Genomic DNA, 26919 nt, shown 5'->3' with positions numbered 1-26919 from the left:
CACTGAAGGAAGCCATTTGGATCATGCCTGCATAGCGCTTTGATACAACAACCTTTCAATCCCAATTTCCTGCTCTTTCTTCAATCTATGTATTTTTTCTCTTCAAAAGTGAAATGGATAAATTTGAATGTTACTATTGAATCTGCTGCCACCATCCTTTCTGGCCATTTCAGATCACAGCACCTCACTATGCCAAAAAAACCAATTTCTTAGAAAAAAAAGAACTAAAAGCACCTTTATTCTTTCTTGGATGCAGGTGTCACTAGCAAGGCCAGTATTTGTTGCCCATCCCTAATTGCCCTTGAGCAAAGTGACTTGCCGCATCATTTGAGAGGGCAGTTAAGAGTCAAACACATTGCTGTGGATTTGGAGTCACATGTAGGTTAGACCAGGTAAGGATAACAGAATTCCTTCCCTAAAAGAAATTAGTGAATTTTCAGATGGGTTTTTACAACAGTCGATGCTAGTAATGGTGATCATGAAACTGAGACTGACTTCAAATTGCACCAGTTGCTGAGGTGGGATTTGAACCCATGTTCCTGGATTACTAGTCCAATGACACTACTATGCCACTGTCTCCCCATAAGACATCTGCATCCTTTACTGACTCTTGCTGCTGGAAGTGGTTTTTGCTTATTTATTCCATTAAAACAATTCATGATTTTGAACATCGTAAATCTCCTTTAACCTCACTCCTCTTAGTGCAGAGGTTATTCATTCCTAGTAGCATTCTGGTAAATGTCTGCTGCATTTTTTCCAAGGCTTTGACATCCCTCCTAATGTGTGGTGCCCAGAATTGAATATACTGTAGTGCTCCAGGCGTAAACAGTGTTATGTAAATGTTTAATACAACTTCCTTGTTTTCATAAACTATGCCTCTATTAATAAAACCAAGGATCACCTTTATTTTTTGTTGGATGTAGGAACAGGAGTATGCCATTTAGCCCTTTGATCCTGTTCCAGTATTCAGTGAGATCATGGTGATCTGTGATCTAACTTCATATATTCACAATGACTTGTATCTATTAATACCATTGGCTAACTGTTATGACAATGGAGACAAAAATGGAATTATACACAGAAATCTTAGACTATAAGGAAAGATCTGTGTATTATATTTTAAAATGGACACATCCTGGAGATGGCTGAGAATGTGTAGTTAGCCACTGACAGGAATGGCTGGAGGGTGATTCCTGAAGGGACAATGGAACCCCTTCCCATGTTTCCAGACAATGAACTTCTAAAAGCATCCAAAGACTGATATCTCTGGTGAAGACAAAGGAACATAATTGCCATCCCATCTCAAAGACCCTATGTTTAATTGCCCAGATGTGGAGATGCTGACGTTGGACTAGGGTAAGCACAGTAAGAAGTCTCACAATACCAGGTTAAAGTCCAACAGGTTTATTTGGTAGCACAAGCTTTCGGAGTGTTGTTCCTTCTTCAGGTGAGTGAAGAATTATGTTCACAAACAGGACATACATAGACACAAACTCAATTTTCAAGATAATGGTTGGAATGCAATCTTTACAGGTAATCAAGTCTTTACAAGTACAGGCAATTTGAATGGAGAGAGGGTTAAGCACAGGTTAAAGAGGTGTGAATTGTCCCCAGCCAGGACAGTTAGTGAGATTTTGCAAACCCAGGCAAGTTGTGGGAGTTACAGATAGTGTGACATGAACCCAATATCCCGGTTGAGGCCATCCTCATGTGTGTGGAACTTGGCTAGCAATTTTTGCTCGGCGATTCCGTGTTGCCGTGTGTCGTGAAGGCCGCCTTGGAGAACGCTTACCCGAAGATCATTGGCTGAATGCCCGTGACTGCTGAAGTGTTTCCTGACAGGAAGAGAACACCTCCTGCCTGGTGATTGTCAAGTGGTGTTCATTCATCCGTTGTTGTAGTGTCTGCATGGTCTCACCAATGTACCATGCCTCGGGACATCCTTTCTTGCAGCGTATCAGGTAGACAACATTGGCCGAGTCGCAAGTGTATATACTGTGTAGCTGGAGTATGGTGTTCTCATGTGAGATGATGGCATCCATCTCGATGATCCGGCACATCTTGCAGAGGTTGCTGTGGCAGGGATGTGTGGTGTCGTGGTCACTGTTCTCCTGAAGGCTGGGTAGTTTGCTCCGGACAATGGTCTGTTTGAGGTTGTGTGGTTGTTTGAAGGCAAGAACTGGGTTGTAGGGATGGCCTTGGCGAGATGTTCGTTTTCATCGGTGACATGTTGAAGGCTCTGGAGAAGATGTCGTCGCTTCTCTGCTCCGGGGAAGTACTGGACGACGAAGGGTACTCTGTCCGCCGTGTCCCGTGTTTGCCTTCTGAGGAGGTCGGTGCGGTTTTTCGCTGTGGCGTGTCGGAACTGTCGATCAATGACTTGAGCACTATATCCTGCTGTTATGAGGGCATTTTTCAGCATCTGTAGGTGTCTGTTGCGATCCTCCTCATCTGGGCAGACCCTGTGTATATGGAGGGCTTCTTTAACGTGTTCAGGGTGGAAGCTGGATAAGTGGAGCATTGGGAGGTTATCCGTGGGCTTGCGGTACAGTGAAGTGCTGAGGTGACTGTCCTTAATGGAGATGCGTGTGTCCAAGAATGCAACTGATTCCGGAGAGTAGTCCGTGGTGAGTCTGATGGTGGGATGGAACTTGTTGATGTCGTCATATAGTTGTTTCAGTGATTGTTCACCATGAGTCCAAAGGAAGAAAATGTCATCAATGTATCTAGTGTATAGCATCGGTTGAAGGTCCTCTGCAGTGAAGAGGTCTTGTTTGAACCTGTGCATCAAGATGTTGGCATATTGAGGTGCGAATTTGGTCCCCATGGCTGTTCCATGTGTCTGGATGAAAAACTGGTTGTTGAAGGTGAAGACATTGTGGTCCAGGATGAAGCAGATGAGTTGTAGAATTGTACCTGGAGATTGGCAGTTGTCATCCCCGACAGACAAGCCCTCTGTATACACAGAATCTGCTCAGATGAGGAGGATCGCAACAGCCACCTACAGGTGCTGAAAGATGCCCTCATAAGAACGGAGGGCTTGTCTGTCGGGGATGACAACTGCCAATCTCCAGGTACAATTCTACAACTCATCCGCTTCATCCTGGACCACAATGTCTTCACCTTCAACAACCAGTTTTTCATCCAGACACATGGAACAGCCATGCGGAACCAAATTCGCACCTCAATATGCCAACATCTTCATGCACAGGTTCGAACAAGACCTCTTCACCGCAGAGGACCTTCAACCGATGCTATACACTAGATACATCGATGACATTTTCTTCCTTTGGACTTTTGCGAACTATCACTGGAACAACTACATGATGACATCAACAAGTTCTACCCCGCCATCAGACTCACCATGGACTACTCTCCAGAATCGGTTGCATTCTTAGACACACGCATCTCCATCAAGGACGGTCACCAAGCACTTCACTGTACCGCAAGCCCATGGATAAACTCCCGATGCTCCACTTCTCCAGCTTCCACCCTAAACACGTTAAAGAAGCCATCCCCTACGGACAAGCAGGATCTGCTCAAATGAGGAGGATCGCAACAGACACCTCCAGACGCTGAAAGATGCCCTCATAAGAGCAGAATGTGGCGCTCAACTCATTGATCGACAGTTCCGACGTGCCACAGTGAAAAACCGCAGCGACCTCCTCAGAAGGCAAACACGGGACACGGCGGACAGAGTACCCTTCGTCATCCAGTACTTCCCCGGAGCGGAGAAGCTACGACATCTTCTCCGGAGCCTTCAACATGTCATTGATGAAGACGAACATCTCGCCAAGGCCATCCCCACACCCCTACTCCTTGCCTTCAAACAGTCGCACAACCTCAAACAGACCATTGTCCGCAGCAAACTATCCAGCCTTCAGGAGAACAGTGACCATGACACCACACAACCCTGCCATAGCAACCTTTGCAAGACGTGCCGGATCATCGACATGGATGCCATCATCTCACGTGAGAACACCATCCACCAGATACACGGTATATACTCTTGCGACTCGGCCAATGTTGTCTACCTGATACGCTGCAGGAAAGGATGTCCCGAGCATTGCACATCGATGAGACCATGCAGACGCTACGACAATGGATGAATGAATACCGCTCGGCAATCACCAGGCAGGAGTGTCCTCTTCCTGTCGGGAAACACTTCAGCAGTCGCGGGCATTCAGCCTCTGATCTTCGGGTAGGCATTCTCCAAGGCAGCCTTCACGACACACAACAACGCAGAATCGCTGAGCAAGAACTGCTAGCCAAGTTCTGCACACGTGAGAACAGCGTCAACTGGGATCTTGGGTTCATGTCACACTATCTGTAACCCCCACAACTTGCCTGGTTGGTGACCATTCACACCTCTTTAACCTGTGCTTAACCCTCTCTCCACCCACATTGTCTGTGCCTTTTAAGACTTGATTATTTGTAAAGACTTGCATTCCAACCATTATGTTGTAAATTGAGGTCTGTGTCTATATATGTCCTGTTTGTGAACACTTCACTCACCTGAAGAAGGAGCAACACTCAGAAAGCTTGTTCCAACAAATAAACCTGTTGGACTTTAACCTGGTGTTGTGAGACTGGTGTATTCTGGGTCCAGATGGAATACACAAAGAAAGATGGTTAAAAGACTAGCTGAGAGAGCTGCCGAGGGCCTGCTGCTTACTTGCCTCCCTCTCTCTGCTGTGCTGATCTGCCTGTGAGGAAAAGCAGCTGGAAAAACTCTCTCACTGTGGAAGGCAACCAACCGACCAGCAAAAAGGAATTGTAGCTGGGGGAAAAAAACAACTGAAATATCTCTACCAAACCACAGAACACCTCAATTGCAGAATCTACTACTCGCCTATAGAAGTCAACTATGCTGGAATCAATTCGTAATGGCTGTAACACTTCTTCATCTACTCCTTGCAACTTAACTGTTCTGTATAACTTTCTATTTATATTTACTTGGTATTGGACTTAACTCTTCTAATCCGTATGAATATAGATTGATTGGCCATGCTAAAATTGCCCTTACTGTGTCCTGGGATGCGTAGGTTAGAGGGATTAGTGGGTAAATATGTAGGGATATGGGGGTTGGGCCTGGGTGGGATTGTGGTCGGTGCAGACTCGATGGGCCGAATGGCCTCTTTCTGTGCTGTTGGGTTTCTAAGATTTCTAAGGTCTATTGACTTAAAAATATCAGTTCAAGGAGAGAAGTTACAAATGAAATATTGCTGTAGTTATTCTGTTAGAATAAGCATTTTCAGTGTGGATGACCAAATAGACCAGAGTTTTTTATATATTAAGTTTTAGTAAGCAAACTTTCTTTGAAAATTAGTTTGTCCCATGAATGAAAAAGGAAGTGATTGCAATGAATAGGGGAACCAAAGCTTTCCAGCTACATTCATGTGTGCATGCACTAGGAAGCTGATCACAATTGATTAAACAATGCATCAGCACTGCCCCCTAGCTTTTAACCCCACCCTTATTATCAGTGTCTGTTACATCCTGTTCACATCCAATCATTAAATTCTGAACGTTAAGTTCTGCTTTTCTTTTGCTTTTTTATTTGTTATTTATTTGTGTTTCAATAAAATTCTTATCAAGCCAAATTGCTTTATTCATAAATTGCTAGATAATTAATTGCTTAAAATTGTATGTTACCATTTAAAGTACATCTAAAATGTAGCAGTGCCAAGTAAACTGAAAAAGTACTCAGCAGGTAAATGTTTGGATGAAAACACAAAACTGGAATTTCTAAAGTTGTGCATAACCCAGTTATGCTGCTTTTATTCACATGTTCAGATTTCCACTGGGGACCAAATTGATCACTGCCATTTTCTTCAATGAAATCTTCAATTAAAATCTTGCGTTTTTTTAGTCCAGAGTCCGCTCCGCTCTACATTCAGATTTCTCAGAGTCCTCTAAATCATTCTCAATTCTGAGCTAAATAACAAATCCTCTATCCTATCCACCATCCAAAATTTTTGTATCCCTTGCAACAATACCCATCTCAGTACTTGTCTCATTCACCACAACCATAACTCTTCAAGACTCGACTTCTCTAATTTTTGCTATGAACTCTGTCATGCCCAAACTCCAGCTTATCCTGATTTCTGCTCCAGCTCATGATCACTTTTCGATAACTGATAACTTTTATGTAAAAAAAAAGGAAACCCCACAACGCTAATGGAATTTAAAACTAACAGTAACAAACCAACTATAGTCAATATAATTCAAACAATTAACGGGAAAAAAATATTTCAAGAGGTAAATTTCACTCTAAATAATTGATGGATATAAGAATACGCCTCACAGCTACAAGCATCCACATTACTTCCCACACAAATGTGGGATCATGGGATTACTTCCTAGTCAAACATTTGGCACTTGTGACATAGGGGGCGGCACGGTGGTTAGCACTGCTGCTTCACAGCTCCAGGGACCTGGGTTCGATTCCCGGCTTGGGTCACTGTCTGTGTGGAGTTTGCACCTTCTCCTCGTGTCTGCGTGGGTTTCCTCCGGGTGCTCCGGTTTCCTCCCACAGTCCAAAGATGTGCGGGTTAGGTTGATTGGACATGTTAAAAAAAAAAATTGCCCTTAGTGTCCTGAGATGAGTAGGTTAGAGGGATTAGTGGGTAAATCAGTAGGGATATGGGGGTAGGGCCTGGGTGGGATTGTGGTCGGTGCAGACTTGATGGGCCGAATGGCCTCTTTCTGTACTGTAGGGTTTCTATGATTCACTGACAGCCATCTTCCATCCGAAGACCCTGGACAAGGTGTACATCTATAAACTTACTCTTCGTGTAGTTACAACAGTTCTGATGTCACAGAATCCCCTCAGACTCTTTTCTCCAACTCTTTAAATGTCAGTGGGTTCTGGCAACACTTTAGACATTAGCAGTGGGTTTTGTCTAATCCGCAAACCATTGCCACCTTTCCACATTCTGACTTTCCAACCACATAATACAGTCTCAGCTGTACTCTTGGAGACTTGCTTCACAACCAGGATCTGATTGAAACTGCCAATTAAAAAACTGTTCCGTTCTGAAGAGAAATTTGGTTGTTTCCTCTTTAAGAATTCTCAGTGTATGCTGAACTGCCAAACAGAAAACACTAGATGATTCAACCCCACTGTAATTAGCTTTCTTTTTATGCCTTGCTTCCTAGCTGTTCACCCCGATGTCAATCCAAGTCACATAAGCATTTCTTGGAATTGAATAATATAATCAGGAAACCAATTAACTCAGAATGCTCCTAAGCCACTTTTGTCTTAAAGGGACATGCACAGGAAGAAAATAAATGTTTCCCAAAGCACATGGGTCATCTCAAAATAAAATGTACTGTTTTGCTGAACTGGTTATGTGCTGAATTCGTGTTGAAGTTTGTATTTGTCATAATTAGCAGGAATATATTAGGAAGCGATGGAACTATTAGGAAATGATTGGCTCAGTAAAACATATTTTGAAGAATACTATGTTTTGAGGAAGAGGGTCTGTACGTCAGTAATGGTTTTAGTTTCAATTGTATTGCATTGTTTTATAAGAAAATTTGGTGCAGTTTTGTTGAAGGGAACTTTATTACATTTACAAGGTGCAGCATGGTTATCTGGCTTTTTAATTTTGTGGGTCTGAGTATAATTAAGTATGCTAACTTTTTTATTTCCATTTCACGTTTGGTATATTTTCATAATCGCCGATCCAAGATCAGCATGCGTGTATTTCAAAGTCAAAATATTAAGTGTTGATAAAAATGGAGGTAAATGTTATGCTAGCCCTCCTCCATATGTTGAATGATTGATTCAAGCAGTTTAAAGAAGTGATGAGTGAATGCAGACATGAGGGAGAAATCAATAAGTCGGAAAGAGGCATATTGTGTGATAATACTGTACCTTTAAGAAATGTATTTGAGCTATTTTCTTGTGCAGGATCTGTTGTAGCCATTCTATGCACTCGGAGCGTCCCGCCTACTGGCACCCTGTATTGTTGCTGCAGCAGCATAATTCCTTCTAATGACTAGGATGCTGGTTTTAATCTGAAATAATGCTGTTCTGTTGTTTCCCCTTTGGATTTTGCAGAATGGGGCTTAATTGGGATGATTGTGACAAGAAAGCTGGGCTTATATAGAATATGATGAGCAGTGTCTCACTTTCTCCCTCTATGAAGTTGGAGACTGGAATCTGCCAGGAGATAAGTTTCTTTCTTGGTGGTTCTGCTGTATGAGAGTGGATATTCTACTTTGGAAGCTGCAGAAAGAGAGGAATCCTTTTTAGTCTCTGGGATCTGGAGACTGGGAGCAGCTGGAGGCTGGGTTTGCCTCTGAGGTTTTGCTGTTTTGAGGATGTATCTTTCTCTGAAGATTGTTGTCAGGATCTCTGTCCAGAAGTGTTGAGGAGCTGAGGTTTAGCATCACGTGGGCATCATTGATTTCTGTGCTGACTGGTTCTACAGAAGAGTTTTATGTTTATAGGGTATTGCTTTAAATTGGAACAATAGAGATAGCTAGTTATTAAGGATTATACTTTGCCATATCTTAGTATTTTAATTGGTAAAAGTTATGCTAATTTATTTTGTTACATTCTAACTTAAATAAAGTTTTTTTGATAAAAGCTGCTTAGTGGATCACTTGAGTTATACCTGGAGTGAAACACCTTATGCTCACCCTAATGCCAAAATCAAGTGTAAAAGTTTGGCTCTAGGCTAACTTCATAAAACACTCTGGAGTTTCAAGTCTGGGCCTTAACAATTGACGGAAAGATGCTTATATCCATGCATCTATCAACTAACAAATGTTGCATGCCAACTAAACTGCAACAGGTTGAAGTTAAAGCAGGGAGAATTTTTTTTTTTTCAAAGCATTCCTGAGCTGTAAAAGCCATGTTCTTGATGCTGGTATTAAAATATGTGATAGGTCTACTGGTAATGGGTGTGCTTGAAGTTTTATGAAGAGTTTGGAAACATCCAGTGGTTTCAGCTTTGTCCATATAAGCTGACAATGTGTTTGCATTTCCATTGACAAAAACAGGGTAGTAATTGAATGTTGTACTTGTGTTACTGATATCTGTTTCCTCCCTGCATATTTTTGATATGACATGAAAGTGACCTCTTCCTCATTTTGTGCTGTTTCATTGTCCTTTTTTTGTGATAATTTTGTTTGTTCTGTTTTTTTGGTAAATCCCTAATCTTTGTCATAACATGCAAGAATAGATAATTTTACACCATGACCATTACGTGACACAAGGATGTTCATTTGGTCTTCTGCACCAGACAGGAATAACAGGACCTAAGCTTGTCTCTGCTTATTTACTATTGATCCACTCCAATTTACTTGCTTTGGCGGGTCTGAATTGAAGAAAGAATCTTAAACAAGTAAGTCAGGAATTAGATTGATCAGTTTCAACTTGATCTGCATTATTCCAGCCATTCTTGTTTGTATGTTTGTCATGTTATATAAAATATCTTACTGTCCATGGAAAAGTTGAATTACTTGCTTACAAAAAGAAAGCAAAAGTTTTTCTTCTTTCGTGTATTTAATATTTTATTTTACACAGTGAGCAACAAGATCACGCAATTTGCTATTTGCAACTATATAAAGAACCTAAATTAACCTTCCAGTGTAGAGCTAAAATTAACACCTTGGTGTAGTAGTGGCTGAATCTCTCTCAATATTAGGCTTTCGCATGCAGTTCAGTAACTTTTAACATTCTTATTTTACCACTAATAAAATTGTGTTGACTTCTGGTGAGAATAATTAAATAGTTCACATCTGCAACTTCCCCCATGGAATATTTTGGATCTTGTTCTGGGTATTGGAATGAAACTGAGACTAATTTCATCAGAAGGAAATTCAGAAAGGCAGTGTCTTTGACCTTGCTTAATTTATTGTGGAATTATGCATATTGTAGGAGAATATAGATTTAAATGTATTCGGTATAATCAGGATTTAAAAAATGGTCATTAGTAAGTTGAATTAAGATTTTGGTTATGGATTCTGCCTCAAGGAATTTGTTTGGGTAGACTAGCTGACTTTCTTCTAATTTGATTTAAAATGGAATTTATAATAAAAGTTGAGTTCCATATTGTCAGGCAATACAAATAGAAAAACCTAAAGGATAGAATTATTAATCTGGCCTCCTGTCCTCTGCCCTCAGATCCTCAGTAAACTGAATTCAAATGACCACCACATATCTAACTTAGTCCTGACACAGACTTGGGACAATAATTTAGAACTCTTCAAGTGCATTGAAGATAGCTTGCCTTGTGCTCTTGTCAGTCTCTTCACTTTTAATCTTCCATCCATTCCACTTTGCTCACCTGCTCCCCCTGAGGGCAGGTGATAAGAGGCCAGATGTCTACTCGTGTTCATCCTAAATCTGTATCTGTCCTCCCCTCTATCCATTTTGTTCAAATAAAGGTTCTGTTTGCTTTCACAATGCAACTCACTTGCTTTGCATTAAATGAAATGTAAAAAGTTATGCCATCTGCTATTTGTCAACATATCTTTCTCCCGATCTCAATCTATCTGCATTGTGCTGTGAATAGAATAGCTTAGATTTTTAATCAGTCTCTGGTTCGATCCTACCTCTCTCCAAAGCACAGTTAGCCAGTTTTTCAGTACAAGTGAAGAGCTGCATGCAGCTCATGGCCACCACTGTTCTAATAATTTTTCTTCCAGTGCCTGTATATCTCTTTTATCAGACAAGTAAAGCTTGTGATTCTGATTAGGTGCTCCTGAATTGGCAGTGAGGTGGATTGGCCATGCTAAATTGCCCCTTTGTGTCCAAAGATGTGTAGGTTAGGGAGATTAGCCATGGTAAATGCATGGGGTTATTGGGATATGGCGATGCTCTTTTTGGAGAGTTGGTGCAGATTCTATGGGCCAAGTGATCTCCTGCATGTAGCGATCCTGTGATTCTATGGAATGAAGCCACTTTTCTTTTATGGGCCCCTTTTAATATTTAGTCATAATCAAGTTTTGTACTGCACCAGTAAAGACAGTTGTTCTTGGGACTTGCAGGTTTGGTATTAATGGCTAGACTCCCCAAGGTTAGAATTTTACATTGTCACCTTGTTAGCATTAAACCGAGCGGACAGTTAAGTATTGGGACTAATTGAAGCTTGACTTGTCTACGCAAAAAAAAATGATGGGTCATTCACCACGTAAGAGCGAAAGTATCGGGCATCTTGCTTGAGAATGAATGAATCAAACTCTGTTAAGTCATTATAATGGGCAGTATACTGTTTGAAATGTTTCGCGACTTTGCATCTGTCTCTACCTGATTTGATGTTAGTTAATGTGTTCAACAATCCAGTAGATGGCAGTGCACTACAATAGAAAACTGAACTTATTTCTGTACAAAAAGTTACCAATAACTGCCAGCAAAATACAGATAGAAAATATATAGGATGTCTGATTGCTTTTGAAAAGCAATTTTCACATGTAGACACTTCGGCAAAAATAGAAGATAAAGAACCAAATGAACTTTAGTTTATCTTTCTCTTAGACCCATAGCAATTCCAGTAAATTGCTTTTATTTGTTGAATTTGTAATTTTTCTACATTATCCTTTTGTACAGGAGCATAAAGAGGCTTAATCTTGATATATTTGACCTGAAAAGACTTCGACCACATATCAGTTCCTCATCAAAAGTGCCTACTTCCACCTCTAGCATTGCTATTCTTCGTCTCTGCCTCAACTCATCTGCTGCTAGACTTGACTATTTCAAGGTTCTGCTGGCTGGCCTCCCATTTCTCACCCACCATAAATTTGATCTCCAGAATTTTGTCTGTATCTTAATTTGTGCCCAGTACAATTTGTCCCTTCACCTTGGCTCCTGATCTGCAACACCTTGCTTTTAAAATTCCCATTGTTTTCAAGTCCCTCTATGGCCTCACTTTGTCGCTAATGTTCTTCAGAGCTGCAGCTATCTGAGTCACTGCGCTTCTCCAGTTCTAGCCTCTTGCGCACCTCTGATTTTGATCGCTCCACTGTTGCCAATGTCCTTCAGCTACCAAGGCCCTAAGCTCTGGAATTCCCCCTCTAAGTCTCACTGCCTCCCTTTCTCCCTTTCGGAGGCTTCATAAAATCTATGTCCTTGACCATACTTTGGTCACCTGCCCTAATATTCCTCGTGTGAATCAGTCTTAAATCAGTGTAGCTTGGAGTCTCTTCTGGCTGCAGACAGAATCCAGTGGTCTGAGGCGGTTTAAAGCTGTACCTGGGTTTTCTATCTTTCTGGCGATGCTGCTGTGGAATTTAATTCTTTATTTAAAAAAAAAATCTTGCCTGCAGCAGAATGGAGCCAAAGTTAATTTTTGTGCTGAGCTCATTAGTTGGGTGGAAACAGAGAGGGGGCAGGAGATCTACTTAGCTCAACTGCTGGTCCAGTTCTTCTGAGACCTCCATGTACTGAAGCCATATGAAAGATTTGGGCTGGTAATATGATCTCTCCAACTGTCATTCGTTCAAACATCATCGCATGTTCCAATTATAACTCGCTAACTGTCTGGAACTCATCTTAAACATCCAAGGTCTTTTTGTCCAAGCAATTAGCCTTTGAATGGTTTTGTCTGTAGCTGTTGAATACTGTAAGTAGCTTTCATAGGTGCTTTGTTGATAGGGCAGTAAGGAAGGTTGTTCATAAATTTATGGGGACAGGGCTGTCATTGTCTTGTGGGTTTTGCAGACTTGCAGCATCTTCTTTGTAGGGTTGAAATGTGGAAAAAATGGTAATATAAATTAGTGTCAGACATCTTGACATAGATTGAAATCACTTTAGTCTGTTTCAAAATTTTTTTCAAAGTACAATTCTAGTTTCCTACTAACGAATTAATAATCTATATTTATATATGCATGTCTTCATGACAAAGACCATTCTACCCATCCTGGCTCATACATCCAGGAAGAATTTAAATTCCCTTTTTGCAGCATCCAGCCTTTTCTTAAATGATTTTGGATCTTTGCTTCTGCTATTCAAACCGGAAAGCCATTCTATGTACTGAGTGATCTGTGAAAAAGTTCCCGATGTCTGTGTAAATTTTATTATTGTTAATTCAAATCTGATCATTGTCTCAAATTTAAAATTCTCACCCTCATCTTTAAAACCTTTCAAGGTCTCAAGCTATATTTAACCTGCTCTAGTCCTACAACCTCTAAAGAACAGTCAGGAAACATTAAGTTAGCTAGGACTCTTTATTTTCCTGGCAAAGAGAAAACCCAATGAAGTTCTCCAAACTGATGTAAAGGCTCAAGAGGATGGATGTGTGTTATGGAAACTGTTTGCTTCTGTGCACGAGTGCTCGTGAATTAGGAATTTATTTTATACATGGAAATAGCTTGGATATCTTTTTTTATTCATTCAAAGGATATGGGCTTCGCTCGCTAGGCCAACATTCATTGTACACCCTGAATTAGCCTTGAGAAGTTGACTGTGAGCTGCTGCTGTAGTCCATGTACTGTAGGTGCATCCACAGTGCTGTTTGGAAGTTCGAGATTTTTCACCAAGTAACATTGAAGTAATGGCAATATAGTTGGAAATTGCTTGAAGGGGAACTTTCAGGTGGTGGTGATCCTATGTGCCTGCTGCCCTTGTTCTGGTGGTAGAGATCGCAAGTTTGGAAGGTGCTCTATGAGGAGACTTGGTGTATTGCTGCAGTGCATCTTATAGATGGGTACATATGGTCGATAATTAGAGGCTTTGACATTCAAAGTTCAATATTTTTGATTAATTCAAATGTCAAAATACATTGTTAGTGTGTCTTTTTCTCCTGTTGTTTTCCTCTCACCTCACAAAACTCATTAATTAGAATAATTACCTTTTTAAATTTGGACAGGCAAGTTAGATCCTAGTTTAGTGCTACATGATTTTGATTTGATTTATTATTGTCACATGTATTAACATACAGTGAAAAGTGTTGTTTCTTGCGCGCTATACAGACAAAACATACTGTTCATAGAGAAGGAAACGAGACAATGCAGAATGTAATGTTACAGTCATAGCTAGGGTGTAGAGAAAGATCAACTTAATGCAAGGTAGACCCATTCAAAAGTCTGACAGCAGCAGGGAAGAAGCTGTTCTTAAGTTGGTTGATACGTGACCTCAGACTTTTGTATCTTTTTCCCGAAGGAAGAAGGTGGAAGAGAGAATGTGCGGGGTCCTTAATTATGCTGGCTGCTTTGCCGAGGCAGCGGGAAGTGTAGACAGTCAATGGATGGGAGGCTGGTTTGTGTGATGGATTGGGCTACATTCATGACCTTTTGTAGTTCCTTGCGGTCTTGGGCCGAGCAGAAGCTATACCAAGCTGTGATACAACCAAAAAGAATGCTTTCTATGGTGCATCTGTAGAAGTTGGTGAGAGTTGTAGCTGACATGCCAAATTTCCTTAGTCTTCTGAGAAAGTAGATGTGTTGGTGGGCTTTCTTAACTATAGTGTCGGCATGGGGGAACCAGGACAGGTTGTTGGTGATCTGGACAACTAAAAACTTGAAGCTCTCGACTCTTTCTACTTCGTTCTCGTTGATGTAGAGAGGTGCATGTTCTCCTTTGCGCTTTCTGAAGTCGATGACAATCCCCTTCGTTTTGTTGACATTGAGGGATAGATTATTGTTGACGCACCAGTTCACCAGATTCTCTATCTCATTCCTGTACTCTGTCTCGTCATTGTTTGAGACCTGACCCACTACGGTGGTGTCGTCAGCAAACTTGAAAATCAAATTGGAGGGGAATTTGGCCGCACAGTCATAGGTGTATAAGGAGTAAGGGGCTGAGAACACAGCCTTATGGAGCACCGTTGTTGAGGATGACCGTGGAGGAGGTGTTGTTGCCTATCCTTACTGATTGTGGTCTGTGAGTTAGAAAGTTCAGGATCCAGTCACAGATGGAGGTGCCGAGGCCCAGGCCATGGAGTTTGGAGATGAATTTTGTGGGAATAATAGTGTTGAAGGCTGAGCTGTAGTCAATAAATAGGCGTCTGACATAGCTGTCCTTGTTTTCTGGGTGTTCCAGGGTTGAATGCAGGCCAGGGAAATGGCATCTGCTATGGACCTGTTGCGGTGGTAGGCAAACTGTAGTGGATCCAGGTAGTCCGGGAGGCTGGAATTGATTCGTGCCATGACTAACCTTTCAAAGCACTTCATAATGATGGATGTCAGATGTTGACAGTGAAAGGGTGACGGTTCAGTGACAAGGCCACGAGTATTGAAATGATAGTGGAGAACACCTGCAGGTTGCATGTTGAGGTTTGGCATTATTAGGAGGAGCAAGATGAGACTGGTAAGGTCTCATAAAGCTGTGCCACAGCTATGGTATGGAGTCTGAACAGCAAGACTGTAGAAAGGGTAGTCAGTCAGGAAAGAAGAGTAGCAAAGCTGCCAACAGAACCTCTTGGTTAGGCCTGAGTGAAAGAAGGACTGAGACAGGATTCTGAGAAAGGTTGTGAAGAAAGATGCAAAAAGCTCAGCCTTGTGAGAGGGTGGCTGCAGATCAGGCTGGAGACAGTGCAAACCTGTGCTCCCTAGTGTTGGGGAGCCTGCAGTGTGCCTAACTAATTTAAACATCTAGAACAAATGAGCTTTACCCCTAGCTAGACTTGAGAAAATTCTCACATTTCAGGGTGATCAAATTGTGACGTAGGAAATGTCGGAGACTAAGGAGATGCATGTGCAGCATATGATTTTTAGTATATTTGTCATTGAAGTATTAACACAAGTGGTTTTTGCTATATGCAAGCATAAATTGTAACATTTTCATCCTTCCAGTACCACACATTATCAGAACTTTGAGTTTGTAGCCATTGGATTTGCTTATGGTGAATTCAGTTGTTATAGCTGGTTTGTTAACTGCTTCCATCAGTCAATGCCTATAGCCATCTGTTTGCTGCTTGCTTGGCTGCAAGTTCTACTTTGGGTCAGTAATTTGCCAGTTGTTTTGTGGACTGTCAGTGCATTTTTAATTCCTAACCAAGTTTCTTCAAGAGCCACTGCAGAGATTATGTTAATGCTGAATGAAATTAGTCTGAATCCAGCAGCATAATTGAAGACCTTGGCCAGCCACCTCCTGCGTATTCCTTCAAGAAATAGCTTTGTTGTAATATTGAGTGCCTACGCCAGTATTTATCAGACCTATAACATATTTATCAACCAGAAACCAGATAGTTGTACATTAAATGGGTCATGTATTTGCTGACTGTGGCATTACTATTGGGCAGGAAGAACAATAGCAATCTTAGAACACCAAATTGACTGTTGCTTTTTCTATTGTAATTATTGTTGGCTTCTTGATCTGATTGTTCTTGTAGATCTTGCCATGACTTTTCAGATTTGAGATTGTTCAGTTCTGATGTTCCTAGGTAAAACGATAATGAACTAGGAACCATTTATCACATCAGCTACTTGTTCCATCAAGTGCTACCTGTGAAGACAGCAGAGTAGACTAGGATCAGTCTCATGCTAAACAAATTTTGGAAGAGTAAATAATCAAGTTAATATTGTAAGAAACAAAAAGCGTATTTTCAGTAATTAAACTTTGCCACCACCTTGTTTAAAGTAGGAAATAGTTTTAGCACAAGTTATGAATGTTATGACTATAGTTACTTGTTTTGGAAATAATTATTTTGTTGATCCTTACTTCACTAGCTACAAAGGCGTTCAAGTTTATTTTGTCCTCTCCAACAGTTCCTGCCTGGCAACTTTCTTTGACGTCTCCATTCCAAAACCTCTGGTAGCATTGACTTTTCTTTAATGATTTGATACAACTGAGTGTCTTGCTGGACCAGAGAACATTTAAGAGTCAATCACATTGTTGTGGGTCTGAAGTCACATGTAGGCCAGACCAGATAAAGACAGCAGATTTGCATCCTTAAAGGACATTAGTTTGTGATATTTGGCAATGGTTTCAAGGTCATCATTACTGAAACTTTTTGAATTCCAGATTTATTAAGTAAATTCTAATTCTGGTGGAAATTAAACCCTAGTCCATTGATATTATCACTGCCACTGCTTTTCTCTTAACCCCACAGTGCAATTTTAAGGTACACGTTTGGTAGTAAGTCTCGACTATATAAATTTATTTCACTGTATATTACAGGCATGTGAAATTTAAAATGAATGTATACAGCATGCACACATGAATTGAGTACTTGATTTTAAGCAGTTAAATGTAATGGTGCCTGTCTTTTTAAACTGCATTTCTTCCCCAATCTTGGGTGTTGGGACATTTAGCATCACATGTTATTCATTATGCAGTATCTTTGCTTCATGGTTGTATCTTTTGTGGAGGCAGAACCTCACATTTGCAGGAATTTCAGCATTGCTTTATGTTTGAGCAAAATCATTATGGTAGGCATTAGATTGCAGATACTCTTTCCTTCCCCACCCCAGCAATCTCTCCTCTGTTGAGGAGAATAGTTAAGTGTATTCATGATATTGAAGTGTCAGCTATGATAGTCGTCAGTGAAATATAGTTTGGTTTTCTTTTGACAATGACCCAGAATGTTTATAATCATATTTCTTGTTTTGCTACTAAGGACAAAGTAATATTTTCTATTTTGCTATTAAGGGCAAATTAAAATTGGGACTATCTTCAACCTAACCTTTTCTTCACAGGCTATATATTTTTTCCATTGTCTGTCAGGTTATTTTCCCTCTACTTCTCAATTTCAAATCTGTCTCTCTCAAAAATCTAGGCAGTATTCCACTGTGCTATTGTGGGATCTATGTCAGTTTAAAAATGCTCCACGTATAGTGTTCAGTCATTCGTCATCTCCTTTCAACACCGAAAACACCAATGAGAATGAAAATAAAAAGGAAGAAACATTGTTCTGCCGTCATCATGACCCACAGTGCAGCTCTAAGGCTAGTGTGGAGATGTTCTGTGCTTTTGACCTGAATTCTTGTAAAACTAAATATAATGTTTGACTGGCTGCCAATCATTTTTATTCCCTTCCTTTCTCCCCATGATACCAGTTCATTTTCTGTTGCTGACCCTTGCACCGTTGGTGCAGACTTCATGGCGTGCTATATTCTGTACCCTGTAATTGAGAATGGTAAATGGCTCAGTATAACAGGACATAGTGCTGATGGCCAGCTTGTTTTTGGAGTTGCATCAATTCAAACTCCGTTATCAATATCATTTTAATGTTGAAGAAAAGTTGCTCACTTCAACATACACATTTCCTTACAAAGGTGAGTGTGTAGTGCAGATAATTGAAAATTATGATTTTCTGCTTGTCCTATTCTCTATGCACACGTTAACAATATTTTCTCTATTTTGGGATAATAATCGCAGCAGTAGAGATGCACTCACTGTGAATTCTTTTAAGCATGCTCCCTAGTTGATGTAAATAGCACTTGAGGAATGTAAGAAAGTTTTTGCTGTTAACAATGTCACTCTGTTACCCATCGTAGGTGTGTATGAACTGTCCTGCATTGACCCATCCTCTTTGATCCCTGAGTGAGGGACCTTGAAATGATTGTAATTGGGCATGCAGCCAGGATTGGAAATTTTCTTCAGTTTTGCACTGCTGTAATACTTAGTTTCTGCATCTGGAATTTGATACAAACCTGTGATATGACAGTTAACAGACATGCAGAAACTATGGTGGTGCGGTGCTGATGGCTAGGCTTTTGGGTGGGAGGAGGATCAAGGAGCCTAAAATGAATGTCCAGATCAGGCTGGAAAATATGCAGCATGACTGCAGGAGTTGCATTGTGATACATCATCCCAGCATTCATGCAACATCATCCTAATGAAATTGAGTTTTCTGTTTTCCTTAACAGAAATAGAAACGTGGCAATATTTAGAAATGAAAAGGTCATAGCAGGCCAACTGGCTAACTGTAGTGTCCAGGAGATATCATATCCCATGGTACCTCCTCTGCCTTAATGAACTCTCTCGAATTTACTGATACAAGTAGTACTTACTGCCCTTCTTATTCAGTCATCACCCTCTTGTAGCTACATAAATATTCCACATCTCCCTCAGCTACATTTGTATCTTTGGTGTAAACGCTAACTTTAGGTGTAGATGATTATCTATTCTTTGCCCTTTTTGCTCTTAAATATTTCCAGAGGATTTCCCTGAGCTTTATCTTTTCTGATCTATCCATTCACAGCCATTGTAGGCACTCGAGAAAATTTGGATGCCTAGGGTGGAAAGTGGCATTAAAGCCACCGGCTGTGCTGTGAGGAATTTGGGGGGAAAAGTCCCAGGTGCTGGTCCCACAATATAGCACTGGGAGAGCCTGCCCCACCAGCAACTTTGGTTTTTAAAGGTCGGGATGCCCCTTTTATAGACCGTCCAATACAAAAATGTAAAAATGGAACAACAACCCACTCACCTGAGCTCCTCTGGTGGGTCTGAATGCCAGGTGGCACTCAATGGAAGGCCAGTGGTAATTTACAGCATGCCAATGTGAATGGATTATGTCAGGGCAGTAGGTTGGGACAATCGTGGGTGGGTCTTGTTGCCGGCGTATAATGCGATTTAGGCCTTGTCAAACTTTGTGCTCTCATTGCCATTCACGCCTGATGCGAATGGGAGTGCAAAATCTCAGCCCTAATCTCAGTTTTGCTGGCTGTTCTGACCTGATTTTAAAAAAAATAGATTCTTCAGTTGTGATTCTTATTGTCACTCTTTCCCTCTGCCCCAATACACACACACACGTGCACGCGCACACATGGGCGGTATAAAATCTGCTTGCCTTCCCAGGTGATTCATCCTTGGTCCTTCCAAAATAAAATCTTGGTTAAGTTCATTCTCTTGAAGAAAATAGCCCATTATTTTTTTTTCTTGATCTTTCCCTAACATTAGCAGAATCTCCATTTTTGAATACAAACTGTAGTCTACCTAAAAATAATTTCTAATAGCAGCACTGCGATTTTTACTAAAAAAGCAGTGGTTTTATAAAGAGGCGTTTAGTTAGTGTTGATAAGTATTTCAGTAGCTGTTTTTGTTAACAATCTCTGTAATTATGTCATATTTAATGCACATATAGCTCTGTTAGGACTCTGTTATACTGTTGTCACATATATTGAATAATGTAACAAAGCTGCCTGAAAATCTCCCTGAGGGAAATGTTCTACAATAAAACACATTTGCTGTTAAACTTCAGCTGCAGACCGAGATGTGTCCCTTCTCTCTACTCCCCCAATGAATTTGCTTTACTAAAAATTCAAAAGCACTAATGCAAAGCTGAATATATTCATATTACCAATACCTCATGATCTAAACTGCTACAGATTGTTTTCATGGAATCTAGTATTCTAATTATATTTGGGAATCAGGAAAACTACAGGGTACAGAAAAATGTATGCCGATTTTCCTGTAAATATCATATGTTTCAAAAGTATAAAACCACTCCAATGCACATTATTTCTTTGTCCCATTTTTGTCATTCTGGAACTCTGCTTCCATGACCCTAGGGAATAATTGTGCAATCTTTTTAAATTGGGCAAGATATCTACATTAAGTGGCATCAAATGTACTAGAAAAATCCTGCAAATAAAGCTGATCACTGTATCATCTACATTCATTTCAATAACCGTCTGTACTGTGTAGACAACTAGTGAGAGCCATGGTTCATAGTTTGAATCATCAGACAGTATTCTATCTGTAATTGTTTTTCCATTTAGAATATATTTGGCTCATTTTGTAGGCTGTGCACCGTGTACCTGGAAATATTCTGCTTCAATATTCATGGCAATCACTCAAACAAAATGAGCAGGTATATTGGAAGGGTTTGTTAGTGAATGCTGATTGTGTCCTTGTTGCGTATAATGCCAGTGATCATTGTGTATGCCTATCGCTGCCAGATTGCTGCTTTCAGCCCTGTCACAATGATAGAAATGACACATGTGGTGCTTGGTTAAGCAGCTCATACTTGGCCCAGCTGCAGCTCTTCTTCACGCAGCTGGGTTGGCACACTACATAGCTCCGAGATATAGCTGTTTGTTTATTAAAAAAAAGATGGCAGGGCTCTTGTGCGGGACAAAAAAGGGCAAGAAAAAAGGTAGGAAGGATTGTTCTGAGTTGATTTGTTGTTCTGAGCCTGCATGTGAAATGATGAATGGAGAGCAAAACTGTTGCTAATGCGAGGTGAATGCACTCTGATTACGTGTATTTTTGCCATTTACAACCAGGCAAGAGCGACAGCTGAGTTTGAGACTGCATTCGTGTCATTAGCAATCATGGCTACAAAGTAACTTTATTTAAAAGTCTGTTAAACTAGCAGTTCTCTATCTGCCAAAGAAAGCTTTTAGTAAATTTTAGTCACACCACTCATTTTAATCATCTTGGATGTAATTCATTTGGCTGCAATGGCATGAACCAGTTGATCAGTTATTACAGAAGGCTCACACAAGAGAGATTTATCAGAACATGAAATTGTTTACTTCAGTAAATGTTAGAAGTCTAACTAGTAGTGATTTGGTGCCACAGTCGGTCAGTTTTTTCAAGTGACAGGTGGTTGGAAATCAACAATTGATACAAGTCCTCCAGTATAGTGTGCCATGTGATGTTAATGCAGGAATTTTGCACTCATTATTAATTTAGTGAGCTGGTGTAGCTATTTATAATGTTGTCTTCTCGTCCATAAAGCCCCTGCATATTTTGCATTAATTAGAAGTCTCAAGTCAATGAACTGCAAATTCTTTCACGACCAGCAGCTAAAGGTTTTTCATTTAAAAACTTAAATATGAGATTCTGTTTTGAAGATACTATTACACTATAAGCTATCCAGTGTTTTATCTAACCAGCTCTAGAAGATCCTATTCTATTTTTAACCTGGGAAACTGCTGTTAATTTCAAGGTTTAAAATTTTTTTCTGTGCTATGGAGTTCTAAGAGTACAGAACATTGCAGCAGTGGTTTGCAAAGAACCACAGCCAGGCTGTGAACATTGATTCTCATGATGAAAATAATATTTGCTGTACTACTATTTGACTGATGAATATGTTCTGATCAGTGTTCTAATAGTTTCCATCTGGGATTTTAAAAAATATAAAACCTCAAATACAGATTGAGAGCTGATATAATGAAAGTGTTTTCCAGTGTTTTATCTAACCAGCTCTAGAAGATCCTATTCTATTTTTAACCTGGGAAACTGCTGTTAATTTCAAGGTTTAAAATTTTTTTCTGTGCTATGGAGTTCTAAGAGTACAGAACATTGCAGCAGTGGTTTGCAAAGAACCACAGCCAGGCTGTGAACATTGATTCTCATGATGAAAATAATATTTGCTGTACTACTATTTGACTGATGAATATGTTCTGATCAGTGTTCTAATAGTTTCCATCTGGGATTTTAAAAAATATAAAACCTCAAATACAGATTGAGAGCTGATATAATGAAAGTGTTTTGCGAACACCAAACGGGCTTTGTATTTGCAGAATGTATCCATTTTATAACAATTTGGTATGACCAAATTTTCATTTAGGCTTCCAGCAGGAACCAAGTTTGCATAAACTTGAAACTTGTGTAAGCTTCAGTTCTCGATGACCTAGCCGTAGAATTCATGCACTGCCAGATTCAAAATGGAGCTTCTATAAATTCACCTCTCTCGTGATAATTGTTATGGGCTTTTTACCCACTTTAGCAAAGGTTGAGAGGGAAATCTTAAATTGGTATGCTGGGGCTTTACCCAGTTAAGATGCTGTAATGCACATTCACAAAGTGGTCACATATTTGTTGCTGTTGTTGTCCCATTGGGCCTGTTTATGTAATACTGGGGGAGGGGGAGTGCCCTTACACAGAATAAAGTCATATGGTCAACATTGCAAGTGGGCTGAAGAAACAGCAAGGCAGTAATAACAGCTAAGGTTCTCTTGCACAGCACTTGATTTGTTGTATCCATTTTTAAAAAATATATGAAAGTTTATCACCATTCATTGGTACCAGCTTTTTTGAACTATAACATTGCCTGTTTTAAATTTTCTGTTGGGACTGGTGGGACATTTATTTTTCTCCAATCTTACTATTCTGCTTTCTTCTTTACTAGTGAGTGACTTGCAAGAAGAAGGTAAAAATGCCATCAATGCTCCATTGTCTCCAACACCCACAGACATTCATCCTGAGGACACTATGCTAGGTATTAAGGAATGCTAATTCGTTTTTCCTAATATTTTTATATTTTTACTGTTTTCTTGAATATCTAATACAAAAAAAATCATCTATATAATACAAGTATCACATTTCCAAGTTTTTATTTCACTTTTAAGTCGTTGTCTGTTCTCAAATGTCTCGGTTTCTTTTGCATTGAGTTCTTTGTGAATCTTTTCTCTTTTTGGTGTTGACATTAAAAAATCCAATTTCTTAAAAAAGGGTTGCCTCTTTTAACTCGTGCTCACTTATTTTCTGTTGTCTTCAATTATAGAGGAGAATGAAGAACGAACAATGATTGAGCCATATTCCAAGGAAGAAGCCAAGTTCAAAGAGCTTGTAAAGGTGAAGTGCTTGAATAAAATGTGTACTACATGCTGAATTCTCTGGTAACTTAAAATCAAGCGCAATATGATCTTGTCCTTAATTTGACTATTATATGCCAAGCCTGATGCAACTTGTACAAATCAAATATATACAAAATATATACTGCATGATGAATTCCATGGCAATTCGCTGTGGCATAGCAAAATTATATTTTATCTCATTTACCTATTTTGTTGTTGCATTTGGTGTTTGTACCCTATTGATCATGGTCTGAATCAATTTCCTCAGATTTTCTGGGTTAACGATAATGTATGGTTTAGTTTAATTTTTCTTTAAAAAAGGTGTTCCTGTACTGAAAAAATAAATCTAGAAAAAATCATGACTTGATTGTACTTTTTGAGGCTATAAGGATTCTGCAGGACTTTTAAAAAGCTTTTGATAGTGTACCACTTAATGCACTAATTTATAAATATAGAGCAATAGGATTGGCAGACAGGCCCTAGAGTAAATAAGAAATGAATTGTATTCTTGTAGGCACATGCTTCTTATTATTGGTACTAGATCTTCATGGAGAGCAGTTACTGGTGGAGCCCTAGTGAAATTGGTGTTGGGATTATTATTCTTCACCATCTTAGTTAATAATGTAAATAAAGATGTCAGCAAGTTTGCAGATAACACACAAAATGGTGCTGGTGTTTGAATCTCAGATGAGAAAAAAATGACTGCACTCAGATTTTGATCCAGTGGTGGAATACCATGTGCATACCATGCAACATTCTGAACTAAAATTTAAGTTGGAAAGTGATCTAGAAGTTTGCAAGACTTTAGCAGATCATAAACCGTGCTACAAAGCTATATTAAAGACCAACCGTCTCATATAAAACAAAAAACATTATGATGTCCTTTTATAACTTTGATTACACCTCATCAGTAATACCATGATTATTTTAGTCCCTTTACAGATGGGTGATTATGGCAGTGCTAGAAAAGGCTGGGATCCACCAACAGACTGATACCCATTTAATAAAAGCCCTTGGTTGTAACATTAGGCTTAGACAGCATCAAAATTTATAAGTTTGTTAATTTATGAAGCAATGATAATACTTCTTAGGTTCTAATTGACTGGATTAATGATGTACTTGTGGAAGAAAGAATAATCGTGAAGACTCTTGAAGAAGATTTGTATGATGGACAGGTTCTGCAGAAGTTGTTAGGTAAGAATACAATTGTATCATTGAAACGTGAGATTCTTTTAGGGATCCGGAACGGCTGTTAGGCCAAACAAACCTGGTGTTTTTTTTCATCAATCGACTTGCATCTTGCCACATTGCTTAATTTTTTTCTTTCTAGATACACATATAATTATCTATTCAATCCATTTGTACTGACTACTTCCTGGTAAATTATTCCACAATTCTATTTTTCTTTGATGAGAAGATTCAACCTGACTTAACTTCCTTTTTAGCCTTGTCCCTTGCAACCTTCTACCACAGTAAATAATTTGCCTGGATCAAATCAGTTTATTGTGTCAATAATAAAAATAAATAATTTCATCTTTCTCCCAGAAAAAATAAGCCCGATTTCATAGAATCATAGACACTTGCACATAGCAGGCGACTGTTCAGCCCATCATACCTGAGTAGTTGCTATATTGCACACCCCTGCTTTTTAGTCTCAATTCTGTACATTCTTCTTTATTAAGCACCTGTTAAATTCCAATTTAAACTTACTTAGGGAATCCACTTCCATTACCCTTTTCCAGTTACACATTCTAGATCTTGCCAACTCTTAACAAAAAAATAATTCTCCTCACCGCCCTTCTCTTTTGAATTTGCTTTGTTTCTGATCTGCTGTAACTTTATCCTTTAAATACGAACTGTCCTACTCCTGTATATGGCCGGCGCTGTGACTTTTCTACCACTCGTGGCCTCTCCAATCCCTCAGCCTTGATCACACCCATCTAATTGCTTCCAATCTCACTTGCATTATACAAGGGAAAATGCTCTCCCCTATCATTTATAATCATGCTTTCAAACTGCCAATTGCCAACCCTTTGTCCATTCATGTCCCAAAGTAACTGCAGTTGTTCAACTACTTGATAATGTTCAACTACGCTGTTTTCCTTACCAGCAAAACAACTCCTATCCCAGTTGTACTTGCTGACATAAATCCAGCCCCCCGCCCCCCCAATCTTCATTTGTTCAATTTTAAGGGGAGCAGATTTGAGTGTTTCTGGGACACAGTTGGTTTAGGCACCAATTATTAAATCTGATTGATTAAATTGCATTGAATGCTAATGGGCCTTGCTGTCCTCTGCCAAAATCGGCTCCAACTCCAGGATCATCTTGGAAAACAAAGATAACCACTAACTTCTATCCCTCTCTTTAAATGCCCTTGCTTTTTCCAACGAATGAAAGGAGATGAGGGCTTTCTTTACTAAGATTGAGATTCCTCTTCAGCTGCCTTTGTTGTTTCCCTCTTTTCCCTTTCCCACTTGATTAGACTTCCTTCAAACTTAAACTCTCCTCTTGTCCTGAGCTTCCATCATTCTCTAATTTCTTTCCTACCTTCCCTTACCTTCTCTTTGTCAGAGAGACCTGCCTCCTGCTTCCTTCATCTCAATTCCTTTATCATTATTCAGTCAATATACTGGAATTTCCTATCATTACCTCAAGAGCAGCCTCATCGCAACAAGGATTGCAGTGGTTCAAGATAATAATCACAATTTAACTAGAATTATTTATGCAACCTTTCTGTGGTCGTAACAGAGACTCCCAGGTGGCTTGTTGCCTCCCGGGTGCCAGGGTCAGGGATCATGTGCACAGCATTCTGAAGTGGGAGGGTGATCAGCCAGATGTCATGGTACACATTGGTACCAATGACGTAGGAAGGAAGAGTGAGGAGGTCCCGAAGAGTGAGTATAGAGAGCTTGGTAGGAAGTTAAAAAGCAGGACCCCGAGGGTAGTAATCTCATGATTGCTACCTGTGCCACGTGCCAGTGAGGGTAAGAGTAGGATGCTCGGGCGGATGAACACGTGGCTGAGGAACTGGTGTATGGGGCAGGGTTTCAGATTTCTAGATCATTGGGACCTCTTCTGGGGCAGGTGGGACCTGTACAAGAGAGACGGGTTATACCTGAACTACAAGGGGACCAATATACTTGCAGGGAGGTTTGCTAGTGTTATTGGGGAGGGTTTCAACTAGATTTGCAGGGGGATGGGAACCAGAGTGCCAGAGCAGAGAGTGGAGCGGGGGTGAAAATGAATGATAATAGTTCATGCAAAATCACAAATAGAAGGATTGTGTGTGGTGGTAATAATCTTCTGAGGTGTGTCTATTTCAATGCCAGGCGTATTGTGGGGAAGGCAGACGAGCTGAGGGCGTGGATTGACACATGGAATTATGACATTATAGCCATTAGTGAAACTTGGTTACAGGAGGGGCAGGACTGGAGCTCAATGTTCCAGGGTTCCGATGTTTCAGACATGATAGAGGCAGAGGGATGAAGGGTG

At 40.0% G+C, this 26919-nt stretch overlaps 1 protein-coding gene across 3 annotated transcripts in view; it reads left to right on the top strand.

Moving 5' to 3' along the window:
* Window positions 1-26919, top strand: part of parvb (parvin, beta) — a 69571-nt gene that overhangs the window by 10682 nt on the left and 31970 nt on the right. The window contains exons 1-4 of one of the 3 annotated variants that reach the window (XM_078220124.1): window positions 9248-9359; window positions 22980-23069; window positions 23355-23425; window positions 24519-24621. In XM_078220124.1, the coding sequence (XP_078076250.1) occupies window position 9359; window positions 22980-23069; window positions 23355-23425; window positions 24519-24621 (265 nt within the window). In that variant the 5' untranslated portion in view covers window positions 9248-9358. Of the gene's footprint in view, window positions 1-9247; window positions 9360-20865; window positions 20997-22979; window positions 23070-23354; window positions 23426-24518; window positions 24622-26919 lie in introns of those variants that run through there. The other 2 variants (XM_078220123.1, XM_078220121.1) reach the window with 2 other exon arrangements.

This window comes from Mustelus asterias, chromosome 9, assembly GCF_964213995.1.
Source record: "Mustelus asterias chromosome 9, sMusAst1.hap1.1, whole genome shotgun sequence".
Classification (NCBI taxonomy): Eukaryota; Metazoa; Chordata; class Chondrichthyes; order Carcharhiniformes; family Triakidae; genus Mustelus; species Mustelus asterias.
The sequence above is the reverse complement of the archived record's forward strand: the minus strand, read 5'-3'. Positions and strand labels throughout refer to the sequence as shown.